The 21,394-nt window shown below is 43.8% G+C and overlaps 1 protein-coding gene across 1 annotated transcript in view; it reads left to right on the forward strand.

Annotated features, from left to right (window-relative positions):
• SCEL (sciellin) overlaps positions 1-21,394 on the forward strand; it is a 101,117-nt gene that overhangs the window by 32,242 nt on the left and 47,481 nt on the right. The window contains exons 7-9 of the mRNA XM_045839253.1: positions 325-405; positions 5,421-5,486; positions 19,736-19,816. Coding sequence (XP_045695209.1) covers positions 325-405; positions 5,421-5,486; positions 19,736-19,816 — 228 coding nt within the window. The remainder of the gene's footprint in view (positions 1-324; positions 406-5,420; positions 5,487-19,735; positions 19,817-21,394) is intronic.

Here is a 21,394-nt window from a genome sequence, read left to right on the forward strand (position 1 = left end):
TGTGTGTGTGTGTATATATATCTCCATAGCACACCTAAATTGATCAGTCTGGATTTCAGACACACTGGAATCCAGATTGGTAAAATAAATGATATCTTCATTCAGTTCCTTTGGTTTTAGTTATGTAGATGATAGCCTGCCAGTTTATAAAATGGGTAAACTGAGGAAGAACTTTTTGTGGTTTGTTCTTCCATCTTCAAGAGAAACATTCTGTGGTGGATGGAGAGCAGATAGGAGCGTGAAGAGATCACGTGACCTTTAACAGTGGGGTGGAATGGGAATGTTTTAGTAATGTAATATAGCTGTTGTTCTGGTGGTTAACAGGCAGCCCGGAGGTTTTCTGGGTGCGAGCACCACCAGCACCCCGGCTCCCAGCTCTGCTACAGCGCCGGTGAAGAAGAAGAGGTATGATGGGTTCATGGTGTCAGCCTCTTGCTGATACTCTGCTGGGGATTCTTCTTTGTTAGTTCCTGAACCAGATCGTCCACCGAGGCTCCAGGCTGCATTCAGAAGTTGCTCTGCGCTTCCTCCCTGTTCCCTCCTTCCCTTCTCAGGGACCCAAGGCCTGTGAGATCTGTTGTCCTCAAACTTCAGTCTCCCCCCCAACCCACCCCCAATCTCCTTCACAAATACTTGCTCTTTCTTCCAGTTTCCTCAGGGTCTTGAATATCTAAGTAATGATTTGATGATAGAGCCCCGATATTCACGTAACACATTTTAATAGAGTCCTACTACAGCGAATGTCTTACCCTGAAATAGTGACCGGCGTGGCCATAGGTTGCCCCTGAAACCAGCCTGCATTGTGGCCGCCTCCTCTGCTCTGTGGATTGGGTGGACCCTTCTTCCAAGGAGAGAGGCAAAGACCATATCTGGAGACACTGATCTGTGCTTGTGTGATTATTGCCTCCTCCAACTTCTCCTGCGCAGCCTCCCTCATTCTGTCCATGCTGAGTCTGTTTATCCAGCAAGCACAGAGAATCTATAGCTAGGCCGGTGGTGGCAGAATGTTCTTCGAGACTGAATGTGATGGTGAAAGGAATTTTTGCTCATTGAAGAGAACGCATTGCTAGGGCATCATGACGCTCATGGAAGACAAGCATTTGTGAACCTCAGTGCTTTCAGCAGTTGCCTATTTTCTCTGCCTGCAGCTGGGACTGTGCCAGGTCTAGGGTAGGTGGTGCTCAGTGTTTGTTGATGGAATAACTGATGGCCATGGTGCTGCCATTGTCCTCCTGGAGAAAAAAGGCTGAGTCCCTTTGCCCTGTGGTTGGAATTCCATGTGTATCTGCAGAGTCTCAGAAAATGGGATCATCTTTCTCTTGGACCCCAAATTCACATTGCCCTCACCTTTTGCTTGTTAGAAACAGATTTCTAAGGTAGGAGGGGAAATTTAAAGTCAGTGAGTTCAATCTCACACCCGGCTTAACAGTCTTCCCTCTGACAGCCCAGGCATAATCCAGGACCACAGGGCCTAGCAGTAGACTCGCAGCTCTGTGATGCGCCTCTGGCTAACTCTCATGGGGAGCATCTACGACTTAAATCAAGGTGAAATCCACTTTGATTTTCTCCCATTTCATCTTTGTCTAGTCCTGTAGTGCTTCAGAGAATACAGCTTCTTCAAGAATTTTGTTTAATTTTGTTTGTAGTACTTCCTTTTTAATAACACAAGAAATACTTAGAGAACAGGTCTTCTCTTATGAGTGGGCCTTCTCTGCTTCCAGACCAAGGTACTTTTAAAAAAAGTCTTTACTGTAATTTTTCCCATTACCATTTAGAACCCTTATAGCCTCCCCCCACCAGCAGTCACCACACTGTTGTCCATGTCCATGAGCCCTTTTTCCTGACCAAGGCACTTTGTGACAGGGCTGGATGTCCATGGATGACAAAGAAGGAGGGGAAATCCCCAGTCCCGAAACTTCTGAGGTTCAGCTTTCAGCGCTGGCTGCAGACCTGGGTGTCATTCGCGGCTCCCTTTTCACGACATGCTACAGACTTTTCAAGTTCCCACTTAGCTGCCGGTTGCTAAGGGCAAGCCGAGCCGATTGAACCGTGCATTCCTTTCCTAAAAGACAGGCTGGCAGTTGTTTTTCCCACTGTAAATACCAGAAAGTCAGGGTCCTCCCCACTCCAAACCAGTGCTTGTGCTACAACATTGAAGCCATCTTTCATCACGGCGGAAAGTCAATTATTTTATTCAGTCGCTTTTGCTGTCTCAGCCAGAAGTCTTGGCAATGTGGAATATTATTCTGTACAGTGAATCTTCTTATCAGACACATGGCTTCATTTTTCTCTTGATAATGATGGGTATTTAAAATCATGTGAAAAGGGAGCCTGACTATTGGATAATAAAAGAAAACTCTCATTGTTCCAAGTCTTTCTTCTTTTCTCTGTTGGGTTTTTTGGTTTGTTTGTTTGTTTGTTTGTTTGTTTGTTTAACTGTGACCTCATGAATATATATCCACTTAAGGGTGTTTTGAAGAGGAATGAAGGAAACAGATAGGACTTGGAGAGGAAAAATGGACATCTAATTGGATGTTTCCTGCAGACCCCTCGGTGACCCAGCACTGGAAACTGCTGATGTACCTGTATGACACTGGAGCCTCCACTGTGATTTTTCATGCCATTAACTTGTTTTTCTGCAGCAGAATTTATTTATTTACTTACTTATTTATTACTTACTTATTTATTACTTATTTACTTACTTATTTATTACTTATTTATTGATGTGCAATATTATACTAGTTTTGGGTGTACAGCACAGTGGTTTGACACTTACATACCTTACAAAGTGATTACCGTGGTTGGTCTGCTACCCACCTGGCACCGTGCATAGTTATTACAGTGTTAGTGACTGTCTTACCTGTGCTGTACATTACAACCCTATGATGAACTTTATTGCTGGTAGTTTATTTTTCCTTTTTACAGTGTGAGTTTTCCTTTTACAGTACGGGGTGACACTCATTAACAAAAGTGTACAGGTTCCAGATGCACCGCTCCACAGCAGGTGATCTGTCACTGCAGTGCGTGGTCTCCACCGCAAGTCAAGTCTGCATCCATCACCATGTGTCCCCCGATGCCCTCCTCCCCCTCCTCCCCCTCCCCTCCCCTCCCCCCAGCAATCCCCACACTCTTGACCATGTCCATGAAGGGTTTTCTCTTTTTCCTTTTATTCAATCCCTTTACCCACTACCTTCTAATTCACCCCCCTCCCCGACAGCTGTCAGCCCACTCTCAACCTGTGAGCCTGACTCTATTTTGCTTGTTACAACGGGCACTTTGAACTTCCTAATCTCCTTCACCGTTTTTGTTCATACTCCCCCCCCCCCCATCTGACAACCATCAGCTTGCTTTCTGTATCTATGAGTTTGTTTTTGTGTTGTTTTGTTTGTTTGTTTTGTTTTTTAGATTCCACACATAAGTGGAATCATGTGGTATTTGTCTTTCTCTGACTTAATTTCCCTTAGCATAATACTGTGTAGGCTCTCCCATGTTGTTGCAAATGGCAAAATTTCATTCTTTTTATGGCTGAGTAGTGTTCCTGTATATATACACCACATCTTTATCCACTCATCTATCAGTGGACACCTAGCTTGCTTCAGTATGTTGGCTGTGGTAAATAATGGTGCAATGAATAGAGGGGTGCCTCTATCTTTTTGAATTGATGTTTTCAATTTCATCAGATAAATGCCCAGAGGTGGGGTTGTTGGGTCACATGGTAGTTATATTTTAAATTTTGGGGGAACCTCCATACTGTCCCCTATAGCGGCCGCACCACTTTACATTTCCATGAACAGTGCACAAGGGAGCACCTTGGGAGCGGCTCTGGGGCTGGCAGAGGCCAGCCACCATTTGTGTGGGTCTTGGGGCTGCTTGGTAGGAGCTATCAGGCAAGCTGAGACAGCAGCCGGCACTTGTGTGGAGCTTGAGGGCGTTTGGAAGAGTCTGCAGTGTAAGCAGAGGCCGGCTGCTGCTTGTGTAAGGGGCCTGCGCCTCTGGAAGGGGCGCTGGCTGGGTGACTGGGTTGGGCAGGGCCAGATCTCAGGGGATTGCTGGGGACTGGGACAACGGTATTAGCTGGGTTCATGGAGAGGGACAGGTTTTGCACCCACCCGTTCAGGGACAGCTGGGTAGGAGGGGAGCTCAACAGGAAGAACCTGCCAGCACTTCCTTCCCTTGAGAGAGTTCCCAACAATCTCTGCCCTCGTCCTAGAATTAGTCAACTTCATTCTTCCCCCATGTGACCAAGGCAGTTCTCTAACTGAGGTCTCTGGGCTGGAACCTGGAGCTGGTGAGTTTGCACATGTGCCCTTTAAGGCCAGGGTCTCAGTCTCCCACAGATCTTTTTCTCTCCCAGATGGAACCCCTGCCAGATGTTATGAGGACGTTGCTCCCAGCACAGGTTCCTCAAGCTGAAAAGCCCAATGTGGGGCTCAGACCCATTGCACCTCCCAGGGCCAATTTCAAGGCCAAGATATTCCTTCCGTTTATTAATCTTGGGTGCGGTACCTGCCTTGCCTGGACCATTCTCTGCCCCTCTTCCCTGTCTCGACGTGGCTACATCCTTCATTACAGGGATTCTGTCCGGCGAGTCTTCAGCTGGTTCTCACTGAGGGTGTTCTGTAACTCAGCTGAAGTTTTCCTGTGTTTGTGGGAGGAGGCGAACCCGGAGTTCACCTGCTCTGCCATCCTGACTCTGCCTGGTGCTCCGAGAACTTAAAGCCAGTGCTCCGTCCTCCTCTCCCAGCCTTGTCTTTCTTCTCCAGGCCCGGCTGCCCTTCTCAGAACATCTGCGTGTTCGGTTCGCGTCTTAGTCTTCTTGATGGAGCCCTTAGCTCTGACTGAAATTATGCTCTCGTCACGTGAAAATATCTTTCCAATTAGATATACGCATATATGTATTTGTATATAAACATACACACATATAAGATTGAGGTTAGCAATGCTGTGGCGTTCATGTATGTTTTCAACATTCTTGTTGGAGTTCTCTTTCACACAGGTTGTTTTAAACCATACTTTGAGTAGAGCCTCAGATTGTTATTTTTGTTATGAAATATTTCAGATATGCAGCAAATAGAGAGAAAATGAGGCATGTTTATGATAAATACCCATGGACTTACCATCTAGACTTTAGAATATTATTTTCTAGATTTCCTTCAGCTTTCTTTTCAAAGAAACGTCCACACTGTTGAGTGTTGAAGAAAATGGGGAAAGGAGTTTCCATAGGGGAGCAGATCTCCTGGCACGTAGGACTGTGTCTTGCTACTGCATTTATGAAACAGCTTTTATTTTTACTCCCGAGGTCTTGTGGAAAAGTCACCTCGTTGCCTGCATAGTCTCTCTATTTCCACCTTTCCCGAAGACACGTGGGCGGGATCGGGCCTTTCGGGCGCCTCGCTCACACCCGTGCGCTTCCTTCACAGGCAGTCCTGGTTTCCTCCGCCCCCTCCGGGGTACAGCGCGGCTCCCAGCACCGGGGCGAGCAGAAGGTAAGGGGAAGGGGCCGGGGGTAGTTGCCATATACGGTAATCTGATGGGACAGTGTGTTAGTTATTGACAATGTCTAATTGTGGCTGCTTCGGAATTAATTGGAGGCAATTTTGGGAACTCGGAGCGCCGAACCAGCCAGCCATCGGGAGCCAGGCCAGGGCACAAGGGCCTCTGGTAGGAAACCTGTCGAGCTGCAAGGGGTCAGTCGGTAGCCGTATTCGTTCACGAAGGGCTGAGGGAACGAAGGGCCACCATCTGGGTGGCTTGACGGAAACTCACTGTCTCAGAGTCCCAGAGGCTGGAAGTCCAAGTTCAAAGGGTCCGCAGGGTTGCTTCCTTCTCAGGCCCCCCGGAGAGGATCTGTTCAGTGCTCTCCCCTGTGCCAGGTGGTTTCCTGACGATCTTCGCCATCCCCTGGTTTGCATCACTGTCTTCCCGATCCCTGCCTTCGGTTCCCATGGTGTTCTCCCTGTGTGCGTGTAGGGACACGGTCTCATCAGACACCGGGCCCCTTCTAGTCCAGTAGCGTCTAATCCTAACTCAGCTAATTACATCCGCGATGAGCCTATTTCCAAGTAGGGTCACAATCTGCAGCACTGTGCACCAGGGCTTCAACATACGAATTTTGGGGGACACAACTGAATCCCTAAGAGTGGCAGAGGAGAGAACAGTCAAGCGCCAGGCAGCGCTCCAAGGTGGGCTCCTGGCTCACAGCAGCCTCCAGTCCGCAGGGACCCCCAGGGGACTATGTGGGGGGGGGGGAAGGGGGGGAGCATGTGGGCCAAGTTCTCTATAAACCCTAAGTGATACATGGGTGCTTTCTATTTTTAGTTTTTGTTTGTTGAGAGCAATAATGAAACTAAAATTATAGACCATGTTGGGGCTGCCTTGTTCCACAACTTCCCTATAGGAATGCCAGCAACAATTCAGTAAGTATTTAGTGAGTGGTCACTGTGTGCCAGATATGGTTCTAGGGTCTTGGGATGCGTCTGTGAGCAAAACAGGGCGTCCACACTCCCGCCTTCAGAGACGCAGGGGCCAGTGTGGAGCACCCGGTAATCTCTGCCCTCCTCGCGTGGAGGAGAAAGGTCTCCTATCTGGTTTGGCCTTAGGGTACCCAAAAATTGTTTTCATGTATACCATCCACCCCTAGAATATCTTTACCGAGTATTTTTATGTTCCAGGGGGACTTATTTTCCCAATTCAACAACTAGAAAAGAGAGTTATTAAATGATGTGTATGTTTAATATTAGAATGTTTTATTTCTTAAAAGTTTTATCTGCTATGCAGGCTTCTAATACCTCTTTTATTTCCAAATAATAGAGATATTTGGAAATAAATGTCTTTTATTATAATTTAGGTTGGATTTCTAAGGACATAAACTTCAGTCCATAAATAGACACAAAGAGCTCAAGCTGCTTTTTTCACACATGTTGTTGCATCTATGTGCGTGTGTGTGTGTGTGTGTGTTATTTATATCTATTAATACATAAAATTATTGAACATGTTGAATAATCAGAGCTTGGAATCATATCCACCTTCTGTTAAAACATTTTCTTTTTAAACCTGCTTGTCAGTAGGTGACTTCCAATTATATGAACTGCCGAGTACAGATTGTATTTCTAGTTTAAAACCTTTTTTCCCCTCTAGCTGTGTTTAGATATTTCTCTATGAGTGACACCTTTCACAGAGCTACTTAAGTGGGAAAAATGTCTAGTAGGAGTTTTGCTAGTTGCGATTGTGTCCTGAACATTAGAAGACCCACCTAATTTTGTCTTGATAGACAACAACTGGTACTTAGAAATGTATATCAAAATACTTATTTTGAAAATGACTTTTTATTTTTGTCTTCTATTCAGTATTCCAGTATTATCATAAATGATCGTTATAATAAGCAACTGGTTATATAACTGTGTAAAAATATGGAGGGATTATTCAGGAGCTAACATAGCATGTTTTCAGAGCCCATTCAGGCTGTGGATCTCCGCACAGAACTGACAGTTCTTGGCTCTCTGCCCTCACAATTAATGCATTGCTGGCTGTAATTTACATGGAGGATGAAATGAGTTACAACGCTCCCATTTCTGATTCCTGGCTCAGATCCATCACACCAGAACTAAGGAAAAGAGAAGATTATTGGACTGGGTTGATCAATTTAGATATCCATTCCTTTCATAAGGCACAGATTGTAAATACAATGGTTAAACGGAAAGATTTCTCGGCGAGGATCAGAGCTAATGTCATCCCAAGCTTTGGAGGGAAGAAGAGAATGATAGCAATATAGAGATGTCTTTGATTTCTAAAGTGCTTTTCTCCAGGAGAGCTCAGAGGACAGCTTCTGTTTCTCACCTTTAGTGCCAGTGCATTCCCAGGGCTGAGAAAGCACTTTTTAGTAAAAGCTGAAAAATAGAAGCAATTATTAAATGATGAAAGGAAGCAAAAGCTTCCAAAAGAGATTTTTGTCCCCACAAGAGCCCAGAGAAAATGGAAATAGGTCAAAAACAGATAAAAATATGATTTTGAATAACAGCTCAATGCTAACTTTATTTCCCTTCATCATTTACTGTTACACTGGTTTCCTTCTCCCCTTTCTCTCCCCTCCTCTCTTCTGCAAAGGAATTTTCCCTTAATACTGACACTCTCGCTGCTCTCTTTTCTGTTCTTCACTTGTGAACCTTTATTTTTTCCATCCCATCATCTTTCTCAGAGATTTCTCCCACACACCTGTGTCCATGCAGCATGTTTGGGAAGACCACCAGACTTCCCACTCGTTGCAGGAATGAGTATTTTTACTGAAATTTTTTTTGAATTTTTAACCCTTGACCTCTCTGTGGCCTTCGAAACCATGGACCATCCCATCTCCCCACTGTTTCTGTCTTGACTTCTATAGTGTGGAACAATCAAATTTAGTTGTATTTGGACTGAAGACTTCTGTTGGTGTTGGGTTGGCATTAAAATCTATTACAGGTTTAATGTAAGCTGCACCCAAAAAGTCTCAAGCTTTTTTATCAACAGAAGAACCCACAATATCATACCTTTATTTCTATATATATAGAATATATATGTATTTCATCCAGCTACACACACATAAAACGTGAAAACTGTTATTGATGTTTCCCTCTGTCTCCCATGCTCCCCTTACCCAATGGTTGTAGAGTCCAGAGATGTGCCGACCAAGGAAAAGATGTGGCCCCCTGGTGGCAGTAGCACTGCAGGCTTCATTTGGACGGTGCTTTGGCAGGTTTTAATGGGGAGGAAGTCACTAACAGCATGAGACTTTCCAAAGGGGCCACCACCCAGAAGGAGAGGAGGACAGGGAACTCCTAAGGGACGGGGGGGATCAGAGATGAGGCTTACATGCCACTTGGCAGCATGGGGGGTGGGGGTGTTCCTGGGTCAGAGAACTCCAAAGGGTCTTTTACTGCCCCCAAAGTTGGATAAGGTAGTTGCACAAGTAATTGTAACCAAGGTTAACTGTGGGATCATGAGAAAATCATGAACATTTTCTGGGAGCTCTGATGTGGTGAGAAAAGCTTCTAATGAGGAATTTGGGAGGAAAAGTCCCTGCAAGAGGTGGGGTGGGGGAGGCAGGGAGAAGAGAAATCACACATGCTGGGTTTTCAGTCCCTCGATTATGTTAAGCATAGTGATGCCACCAATCAGTGGAGGAAGAAGTGGGAGCATCATGAGAAGTACGTAATTGGTCTCATGAGGCTGAATGAATGTGCATTGGTTTGAGCAGGCAGAGCCTTGCATACTGAAAGGATACATTTGCAGAGGTAATTTCCAAGCAGTGAGAAATGAGGGAGATGCTCAGATAAGAGATTGGACGGAGAGCCTGATTTGTGAACGAGTTCCCAAATTTAAATACGGCATCCTCAGAGTGAGGTTACCTATGGAGAAAAGATTAAACCAGAAGAGAATGAAAGTTGGACGTTGATGTGTCTGTACACCTGAGGTGGTAGAGGAGGAACCAGAAAAGGAGACCTCACCTAGTGCGGCAATGTGGTCAAGGTGAGGCGCAGTGAGAAGGAGGGAGGGTGGAGGCAGCGTGTGTAGATGCATTCTACATCCAAAACCAGCCCGCTCTTCAAAGTCTGTTATGGGCCTTACTTCCTCCATTGAGATTTCTCAGCCCAAGGGCTTGTCTTTGTCGTCAACTCAAAAGCTTATTATCTGCAATCCTCACTTGGCGATTCATTGTTCACGGCCTTAAAACATTACTTACTGTTGGGATATACTCATAGACAGCATCATCTTACAATCCCTTGGATTATCAGCAAATTTGTCCATAGTAATTTGTTGATAAATACATATCGATTAATTAATTTAAATATTTCTTATTAATATTTCAAGGTAAGCATTTTCTCTCAACCCTTCTAGTTAGGGTATTGTCTCTTTGTCTCTTTGTAGTTAGGCTGTATTCTACGGGCTTAAGTTATAGCCACTGTTTAAACACGGCTCTCTCCTTCTCCCTCTCCTCCCAAAAACACTCCTTCCACTCTGACTATGTGCTAGGGAAGCCCCTTGCAGAATCCAGGAATACATGGATGTGTGAGACCCAGTCCCTATTTCAAGCAACTCAGGGTCTGTCGGGAGTGCAATTTGAGGTAAACGTGAAGGCTGTCCTTGATGAGTGATTTTGGGGGGCATGATAAAACACAAAGGGCGAGACAGCCACAGAATATGTGGCAGCATGGAGAGGGAGGCAGTGGAGGAGGGTGTGTCTGAGGGACAGTAGAGTCAAAGGGGGAGACTCGTGAGGAGGCAGCCATTCCAAACAGAAAGGGGAGAAGGAACAGCAGTTCCGATGTCAGAGAGTGTGCAGTGTGTGCGCGCATGCAGCGTGTGTCTGTTCGCGCGTGTAGAACTGTGGGCTTTCTCTCCAGGACGCCTTCTTCACCTTCACCTCTATCAGTTGTGTTCAGTGATAGCGAGAAATCCAGTAATTCCAAATGTCATGTCATGTGAAAAAATGTTATTTAGTATAAGAAATTATGGGTGATGTATGCATTTGTGATAAGCATTGGTACCTTTTCAGAACATTGTTTCTGTTTTAAGAGTTAGTGCTTTGCTGTTATGTAATTTGAACTCCAACTATGTGCTGAAGATTGTGAAATATATATATATATATATAAAATAAAATACAAATATAATCATTATAGAAAATTATTAGAAGGTCAGAGCCAGTGAAAGTTTTTCCCTTTCCACTTCTTTTTTTGAAGATATTAAAAAGTCAGACACAAAACCATTTGCCGCCGATTATTAGTGTATGTCATAATTTTCACGTTCTTAAACCTTTTCTCACCTTTGAGTCCTTCAAGAATGATAATATTTTCCAGGCTTGGACCAACAGAGCAGAGAATAGGTGCCAGGCATGAGAAATGTTCAGGTGCATCACAATGGCATACAGAAACAAGATTTCTAGGAGGCTGAGGCTGAAACTGCTTCTGATTTCAGAACGTACCATTCAATATTCGTGTTCTGTTTATAGTAAAGTCAGTGCTTCTGACTCTGCATGTAGGTGGCTTAGAGATTCACATGGATTAAATAGCAAGTGAAGCTCATTTAAGAAACTCACAGAAGCCAAATTAAGGTATTGCTTAATAGGCAATATGAATGTTTATGATTATTACCCATTTTAATGATTCAGGATTAATAATGAAGACACTGCCACTAGTAACAACAAAACAAGATGTTTTTTTTTCTGGAATCATTTTCAAAGACAGAGAACAGAATATGTAATATCTGATAAAGTTAAAATTGTGGAAACACACCTAGAAAAATTACCATATAGTTGAGGTGCTTGCTTGCTATGTTCTTTCATAATTTCTCATCCATATTTGTTTCAGCCTCTTCTCCTTCAGTGGATTTTCACTGTCAGCTAGCTGATTGGTAGATTTTGAAAGAAAAATCCTGATTGAGAAGTGAGTTGCCATGGCAACCTTGCACTACACTTCTATTTTTCTGTCTGTAACTATAAATGGTAAAATGTAACCTTTCTAATTATGCTGTGATTTTTTTTAACTCTATTGGTACCAAACCCTCTACAAAGTTTGCTATTATTCTAAATAAAAACAATATATTTTATTTCTCCCCCAACAAAACTGTTCTTTATATTAGCTAGATTCTGTTTTGTAAAAATTAAGATTCTAATAGACCCAGTGAAAGGTCTAAGTTCAGTGGTTTTACAATCTTAACAGAATGCTTAGAATGCCCATTCTAAACATTCAGAGTAAATAAAACTTTATCTTGAGTAAAGGTTTATTGTTTTAGAAAAGTATTGTTCAACTAAAACAAGGAGGAAATTAGTTCACAGTGTGGTCATGGAGGGCTGAACCTTCAGCAGTCAGCTACCTTTTCCCCAGTCCCATGGGGTCAACACTGCCAGCCTGACCCCCTCACACTAGCTGTAAGGAACTTGTATGTTCAAACAGCAACAACAATCGAAAAACAACCCTGTTTCCCCTTCATCCAGATTCCCACTGCCCCTCCCTCCCATGGAGCCCTTGCTGCCTCTGCCGTTGCCAGGGGAGCTCCGTGAAGTATGACAAAGGAGGGAACCTTCAGGTTCAGAAGTAGGAGCAAACAGGCAGCCGTGAGAATCGGGATACCTTGGGGCGAGCTCTCTGCCCAAAACACGAGCCTTTAAGCTGCAGCTCCCTCTGCTCCAGCCATAAAAACCAAGCTCTTTGATGAGAAAAAATTTAGAGAAAGGTGAGAAAAAATTAGAAAAATGAGAAAAAGGTGAGATTAGAAAAATTTCACCATTCAGTAGTATTGCGTGAAAGTCTACCAGCTAGAGATTATGCATCTCCCCTCAGTTAATAGCGTGGACAGCTGACAGGCTAAAGGGCTGTCTGTGGTCATCCAAATCTTAGTGTCACTGACATAAATCAGGTCTCATTGCTGCTAAAACTGGGTGGAGTTGGAGCAAACTGAGGGAATGGTGGTTCGGATTTTGTGGAGAGGAGAGGCTTTGGAGCAAGTAGAGTCCGGGAGGCGGGGAAGCCTGGGTGTGGTGTTGTGTGGGTGATAGGGGCATAGTGTGACAGAGGGGCTGTGCTTCCATGACCGTGGGGCTACTAGGTTGGGGTGCAAGGTCTAATATTTTACTTAGGACTCTGCTCATACACGGCAAACTGGGGGCACTTCTCTCTCTCAGAGGTGTGCAGAATATCATGTAAGCAGATCACACAATATGCAGACAGAGCCTTTTGAACCTGGCTCCTTTCACTGCATGTGTTTCATGTGAGATTCATTCATGCTGTTGCATGGATGATAGGTCATCCCTTTTCACTACTGAGTAGTATTCCACTGAGTGGAGATAACAAAATCCATGTATCTGTTTGCTAGTTGAAATACATATCTTTTGTTTCCAACATTTAATGCTTTAAATGTTCACATATAGGTTTTCATATGAACATATGTACTTATTTCTCTTAAATGCCTACAAGTGAAATTGCTAGGTCATATAGTGAGAAACTGCCGAACATTTTTTAAAGTGGGTGTACCACTTTGCATTCCCACCAGCTATGAATGAGAACTCAAGTTTTTTCACTTTCTTAACATCACTTAATACCGTCAGTTTAAAAAACATATTTTAGCCATTCAAATAAGGGTGCAATATATCTCATCATGGTTTAAATTTGCATTTTCCTTAAGACTAATGATGTTGAACATCTTTTCATATGCTTATTTGTCATATATATATCTTTGGTGAAATATCTCTTCAAGTCATGTACCTATTATTTAATTTATTTTTTATTGTACTTTTTTCCATTACCATTTATCCCCCTTATAGGTCCCTCCCCACCCACTGCAACCCCCACACTGTTGTCCAGGTCCACGAGTCCTTTTTCCTTTTTGCTTGATGTCAGTTTTTTTGATCAGTCCTTAAACTTACTGGTTATGTTTAAGGGTTTTTTAAAAAATATGTTCTGTTTACAAGTTCTTTGTCAAATATGTGATTGGCAAATATTTTTTTTCACAGTGTATGGCTTGTATTTTTATCCTCTTAATTTTTTTTGTAAAGCAAAGGTTTTTAAATTTAATTAAGCCCAATATATCATGTTTTTTAAAACATGAGTTGTGCTGTTGGTGTTGTATGTAAGAACCCTGCCTACCCCACGTTCATGAATCTTTTTCTTCTAAAAGTTTTATTGTTGTATGTTTTACATGTAGGTCTATGATTCATGTCGAGTAGACTCATTTTTAATGCTGAAAATGTTTACAATTTCACCTGATAATAGTTGGATTATTCTTAGTATGTCTTTGAAAAAACATCTAAAGACCAAAGGATGCGAGGAATTCACCAGTACTTTAAAATGTGTGTCTCTTTGTGTCTACTGACGAGCTAGTTTATTTATGTTCTTATAGATCCAGCATCAATTATACTGATTATGATTTTATTAACCACAACAGCACCTACATACATATGGGACGTGTAGTGTATGAATGTGCAAGGCGCATAGTCTAGAGTGTGCATTTGGGGTGCTCTGGAACTGAGGATTCCTTACGATTACTCTGCTTGTCTATAATACGCAGTGGTTTGAAGCCACAGGTCTGGACTGATTTTTTCCTTCTATGTATAAATAAGCAGAGGTCCAGAGAGAACCAGTGCTCTTTCTGGGCCCAACCTGAAGGTTGGTGGCAGAGCTAGCCTGCAGCCGGGTCTCTGGAATTCTGCCCACTGCGTGCTCCATTGCACTGTCATGACCTATGTAAATGGCCACTGGCTGCTGGAAAGTGAGAGGTCTGTGGCAGTCATTCTTTTGAACATGTGCCTTGCCCAGTGCAAGCTCTCTGACAGCATGGGCTCCATCTTGTTTGGAAACAGCAGTTTGACCTCCTGCACAGCGGTGGGTCCTAACAGTGTAACGGGGGCAGTTGTGGAATAGGGATTGTTGAGCTGACGGCACCTCCCTTGGTCAGAGAAGTGATAACGCAAGACCATCTGTTGCTATTAGGTTTTCATTGGAAACACCAGGAAGAGTATTGGTTGGATACAGTGTGACAGAGAGGAAAATGGCATGGGAATGATGGCAGAAAGACTAAATTGAAACCCTGGCTGAGCCAAGGACTAGCCATGTGATCCAGGGCATATTACTCAACATGTTTGAGACTCAGTGAATAATAACAGTAATAATAATAATGATGGCGACGCACACTCCACAGGATAGATGTATGTATGGATGGATGGATGTGGAAGCCTACGTTATTAAAAACTGGCGTGTTGCCGGAACGCAGTAAACATGAGTTCCAACTCCTTTGTCATTGTTGGAATAAAAAAATAAAATCTGTGGGATACAAAAGCTAAGCACAATGGAAAGTGAAGAAGAAACTAATGATTATATAGTAGAGTCAGTTATTCTCATGTCAGCCTAGATCTGTGTTGCAATAACAGAAATATTCTTCACGAAGTCAGTTTGAATTCACAGAGCTCAGTGAATGAAACCAAATGAAAAGAAGTGATGCCTACAGTAGCACATGAAAATGAAGCAATATGAACAGCTTTACAGTGTTATCACTATTAGCTCTGGCCCTTGAGATACCTTCTGCACGTTTTCATATGTTGCTTGTGAGCACTGCCCTTTTACCCCTGAAAGTTATTCTTTACAACCGTGGCTACTAACGTGCTGGCATTGGTCCTGCAAAGGTCTGTGAGATTGAGGGAAGGACAAAGGGGAGAGCTGGGGTCAGTTTATCCAAGCTTAAACATTGCATCTCAAAGTGGCATTCAGACAGGATCATTCCACATGAATGTCTCTTGTTTCCTTTTCTTCAAAACATTCCGGGCCACAGCTTCCTGCTTCGCTCTTGCATTTTAATCCCCCACTTGGCACCACATCGAGCTCCTGGCATGGCGTGAATGATTTCTCTCATCGCCCCGAGGGCTTGGGTTCTGTCATCTGTGGCTGTCGTTGCAGACAGGCAAATGAAACCTCCTTTGAGGTGAATTGAAGTGAATGTGGCATCGCCTGGCCCCTGCCCAGCAGGGGCGTAAATGCATTACCCTCGGAAACAGATACACTTCTCTGCTTTTCTTGGCCTTGACAACCACACGCCCACCTTTTCTTTCCTGGGCGCGCTCCAAACAATCACTGCACTTAGTGCTCAAATCCACTTCTCGCCCCATCTTCCTCCCAGACACGCCCAGTCGGTATTTACTGGTCTTTTTGAGCCCTTAGCCATGCCAAACTGGAAGAAATGTAACTTTTCCTCGGTGGGAGTCTGGCGTAAGCACAGTTTGGCATCATCCTTTTTTAATCCTCCTTTTCGTCTTGTTACGCCTCTGTGCCTGCTCTGAGATGCCCAGGGCCCTGTGCAGGTCTAGTATGACCTGGGACCGACCACCTCCTCACCCATTTCCTTTACCCCTGGGAGGAAAACATGCGATCAGCTAATCCACACAGATACAATAAAGACATTATCATATGAGTGATATACCATTATCTCCCAAAAAGGGATATGTTTTAAGAAGAGAAGATGATGGCAACAAAATAAATTACTATCTAATTGTAAAGTCTAACTCTGAGCCAGAATGAGAAGATCATTTTTTTGTAAACCATTTTTCTAGGCATATCATGTAACGCAGTAACCCACCTGAGCACCTGGCACCTACTAGGCAGTTGGTAGTGCAGCGACCAACGGACTTCTCCCGTGGCACGGCGAAACTTGACATTTTGGAAGTTTCAGGCTCCTCTTTAGTACACAATTCCTTCTTCGTCAAACAGAAATTCATCTGATCACTCCTTTCATTCATTTCATGCATCTTTATTGGACACCCACATCATACACAGTGCTGCTTACTTGAGATTTAACTCTCCTTCTAGGAGAGCTTAGTCCAGTGTGGAGACAGAAAATTATGTGTCATCCAGAATAGTGTGATACATTCCATGAGGAGGGTGTGCTATGCAGAAACACAGGGATGATGTGTCCCCCACAGCTGTGGGTACCCCTGGAGAGGGTAACACCCAAGCCAAAGTTGGAAGGGCCAGGAGGACGTGTCCAGGTAACAGGGAGAAGGCAGTGCTCCAGAGAGGAGCCAGAAGGTGGTGATGGTTGGGAGCACCACAGGTAGGATGTGCGAGTAGTTTGGCACAGGCGGAAAACTGGGTTCAGGTGGGGAAACCCCCGCCACAGCACTGGACACTTCCTGAGCACTTACAGTGAGCCAGACAGCATCCTCATGCTTTGTGTGGCCTCCTCCCGGCTTCAGGGCCGCGTGAATGCAAGAGTCAGAGAGCCGCCACGCTCCATTCTCTGCTGCGCTACTGCCCATCCCCTGGAGTCTCACTACCACACTCTGCCAAGAAGGCCTCAGGACCAATTCAGCTATATTTTCCACCCTACAGCCAGGGATCCCCATGGGAACCACAGTGATCATTTTTCATCACCTGGACCATCCCCACAAAACTGTGTATCACTTAACATCATCCAGACCCCTTACACTCCCCACAGTGCTTCCCTGCATGTGTCATCCGTTATCATCAAGACTGGCTGCTCTTCAACCTCGTCTCTGACCAACTGGTCTCTCCCTTTGTTGGGTGCTCCCCAGGGCCCCTGCTCCCCCAGCCTTCCTCTGGGTGAGGGCTGTCCTTCTCCTAACCCCTCATATCACAGGGTTCTGCTTGCTCCTCATCGCCTTTTCCTATCAATTTTAACTCGCACCCCTCCTCCACACTCCTCATCTTCCTCGAGCCATGCCATCAGAGCCTCTCTTCCTCCCTGGAGTTGTCTGAAGGCCTCTGAGTCACTCACCTTCACTCTCTGAAGATGTTGGCACCAGGCTCGTGGTCTCTGACAACACGCCCCTGGTCATAATGCTCGGTGACTTCCAAATCTAGGGAGAGGACCTCTCCCCACGCCAGCCTCTCACTTTCCTGACCTCTCCAGTGAGCTTCACCGTCCCGGAGCCGCCCATAGGCCTTGCCCTTGTACGTGACCACATACAGCACAGCACAACACTTCAATTTCAAAGCTTCTCTCTGGCTCTCATTTTCTGTCTGTCTAGCTCCCTCCCTCCAGTTTTCTGATTCTAGAAATTCCTCAAGCCTACCCCAACCACCAATCCGTTGAGCTTACTATCTCTTCACAGTTCCTCCCTTCCTCACTCCCCACCCCCGCCATATCCTCATGTCCCTCCATGTCCATCTTAGATCTCACGGTCCCTCACTGTAATCACTCCATGTGTATCCCTACCCTCCCTTGCTGTTATTCTTCTGTTGTACTCACTTGGATGAATCATAAACTTACTGAAAGCCAATTCTCTGTGTATTCTCTCGCTGCCCCCAAAGCAGCTGAGTATGATAAAACAGTGTTAACCAGCCTTGTTTTAATTACATGAGTACTACCCTCCACTGAGACGTTGGAGCTGCCCAAGGAGCCACTAGGAGGCAGTGTAGCAGGGGGAGGGCTTACAGAGCCAGGCGTCCTGGTTCACAGTCCTGACTTCCTGCACCATCTAATTCAGCCTCTTTGCTGGATGTCATTCCCATCGTCATATCTAACTGTTCTAGTACCCTTCCTGAACCTGTCAACCTGCAGGGAGCTACGCGGTCCTCACTTCCCTCTTCCCTGCAGAGAGCATCTCAACATCACTGCCTCCTGTTTTATCTTAAATCTACTTAAATCTACTCCTGTAAAGTTTTTGCACTACTGTGCTACCAAAAATGCCCTTCTCTGGGTGGCAAATGACCACCATAATAGCACCCATACCATGGTAACCTGCCAATCCTGTTTCATTTGATCTATCAGTAGCATTTGGCATGGCCAATTCCTGCTTGAAACACTATTGTTCCTTAATACCACACTTTTATAGTTCTTTTCTCCCTGGCCAGTTCTCCCCACACCCCTTTGCTGTTTTCTTCTCATATTCTTAACATCTACAAACATGGCAGGGCCCAGGGTCCAACACTCGGCCCACCTCCCGTCTCTACGCACACTGACACCCTTGGCGACCTTGTCCAGTTTCAAGAATTAAACACGACCACGATGCTGACCCTGCCTGTGTTCACACGCTCTTCCATGTGTGTTCTTGTGGCTCATGTCCTCCAGGCCTTGGCTCAAATTCTCCCTCACAGAGAGGCCTTCCCGGGCCAGTCTATATACAACACTTTCGCTACCCCATCACTCCACATCCCCTGACTCTTTTATCTTTCTTCATCGCACTTTTCTCTGTTCTATATCTATTTGTGCTGAAAGCCTTTTGAGAGCAGGGAAATTGACCACTCTGTAGGGTGCTTTATACGTAGGAAGCTACCAAAAAAAGATGTTTGTTAAATAAAAGCATGGTCTCATTCAGTGCTGACAACACCCCAGCGATCCTGTTAGGAGGTTTATTACAGATGAAAACATTGAATCAGGTTAAGTCATCATCACACAGGTGACAATTCAGGCAGCTGGGTGTAGAGCCCACACACTCGCCTAGGGAGCTGCAGAAGCCAGGGAGGCACATGGAGTCCGGGTCCCAAGGCCGCTTTCACCAGGTATGGAGTTTATCTTGAGGATAAAACGGAATAACCGGAGTGGCTGTAGGGGTGAGAGGAGAGACGTGCCTGGGTAAGATGCTGGCTCCACCCAAAACAGGCACGATTCACATAATTGCCTTACTCCAGTTAATAGGGTATCCAATCATACCCGCTTAGAGGCCACCTGGGCACTGTGTTGTGAAGTTTAGGCTGACAATGTGTGTATATGTGTGTGTGTGTGTGTGTGTGTGTGTACACACACACAGGAATACATATGCTTCCTAGCATCAAACTGGCCTATACTAACAATATTAAAGTCAGATTTGGTAAAGAGCTTCACATCAACTTTACCTTGAGGCCTGTGGAATTGCAAACCTTCCTTGCTGTTTCTGTAGCAGCCTGATAGCTGACATAATTCCTAAAGAAGCTTATCTATTAATGCCCAAGGACCATTTACTATGCTCATGTGCTGCCAGCCCAAAATGCCATGACTAGCTAGATAGCCTAGGAAAATATTAAGCTGTTTAAAGAAAAAATATTGTGTTTCAAACCATAGTTAAAGAAGATATGACTTCCAAAAATTTGACTAAATATTTAAAATACCCATACTTTAAATAGTTGACTTCTTCAAAGTTTAGTGCTTTCAGTGTCCTCATGTTTGGGGGGCTTTAGATGCATAAGATATTTTCATGTAGGTAACAAATGCATTCGATTAATAGATGCTGAAACAGACCGTGTTTCCATGGTGAAGTGAACTGCTGTTTTCTATTTTAAAGGGAACCAGCTGCTCACCCTCCAATACCCCCAAAGCCCAAGTCTCCTGCTTTATCTCCTCACCAGCTGAGACGGGATAATAGGTAAGACCCAGCACGCCAAAATTTCCAAAATGAAGAAGTTCAACGGACATGAAAGCGATTGAACTGTGACCTGCCTTGTGGAAAGCGTGGGTTTGTCTTGTGTGCACATTAGTTTAGGCAGCACTCGTAAAGCGTTTCTGCTTCTATTTGTCAACACAAGTGCATGTGTGTGTTTGCCTTTGAGGACGTAGGACCATTACTTGTCCCTGGAAAGACCCTTTCAAGACAGAACTGAACAGTGTCCATGCCCAGGAAGTGTTCATGGCAGGGTCCTCTAATTTATGTATGAGGAACCCTCTCTTTCCCTTTCTTTGTACATAAATATATATGTCCATATATGTGTGTGTGTGTGTACACACACACACACATTTGGCTTATATTCACTCATAGTGAAGTTTCCCATTAAGAGCTACAATGTCTGATGAAAGATGTTTTCAAAACTTTGTGTTACTGCTCAAACCCTCCCTTAGGTTAAAAATACTTTTACGTAGTTTTCTAGCCCTGTTTTAGTTAAGGAATTCATAATTTACTTCAAAACTATCACAAATTTTGAAAAATGTTCTAATTAACTTGTCTCCGAGTCGAGGAAAAAAGACAGGCTGCGTTTCCACTTTGAATCTCTGACACTCTGTAATTAATACTGAGAAACAAAGTCAGAGACTTGAAAATCTCCCCATGTGTTCCCATTAAACTATTTAATCACCTCAAGTCATTTTTCAATATGCACCTTGTACATTTCCATTATTATTGTGAAATTTAAAAATGGTATCACAATGAAGACAATACCTCATATCCATTCCATTGCCTGCCTTTGATTCTTTTGGACTTTTGCCTTTTGATGGTGATTTTTTTTGACAGCATGTAAGACAGTTTTAGAACTACCGTTCAGTAAGAGGGTAGCTTCAGCTAGAAAATGCTAATTAGGCAATGGAGCTATGTAGTACTAAGTGTTCAGCCTGTTGAGTCAAAAACCCTGGTTAGAATTTCTACCCAGTGAAACTTCACAGGGCCTTTGAAATGTCCTTAGGATAAGAAGACACATTTTTTAATGAGTCAAGAGAATACTTCTTCACTGAATTAATTAAAAATATAGGCCATATTGAAAACCTTTTATTTGTACAATGGTTATAATTATGCTCTTAAAAATAACTTCTCAAGCTTTGTGTTTTACCTTATATTTTCTTTTATAATATTGACCAATTAAATCTTAATTTGAATAGCATTTTTAGGGGGCTAAAATAAATTGGATGGAGTGCTTCCTAAACTCTAAAATCAGCGACTCTAGAGCAGTGAACTTATGTAGATTCAAAAGAAGCCAAATTTCACGGGAATTGGTCTAATCCATTTTTATTATTCTAATTTATTTTTTCTACCAATGATCTTAAAAATAAAATTAGGGCAACTTACATGCTTTAAATCTTGATTACTTTAATCACAGCAAGATGATTTTAATGAAAGAATATGAAAGAGAAGTGTTTCCTAAGTAATTAACACATGTCCTCAGGAGTACAAAAAAAATAGTTGAGTATAGCTTCCTGAGAACAAGCAAGAATGTATAAGTAGGTCAATAAGATACTT

Source organism: Phyllostomus hastatus, unplaced genomic scaffold (genome assembly GCF_019186645.2).
Source record: "Phyllostomus hastatus isolate PE091 unplaced genomic scaffold, TTU_PhHast_1.1 phas_contig_29, whole genome shotgun sequence".
NCBI classification, from domain to species: domain Eukaryota; kingdom Metazoa; phylum Chordata; class Mammalia; order Chiroptera; family Phyllostomidae; genus Phyllostomus; species Phyllostomus hastatus.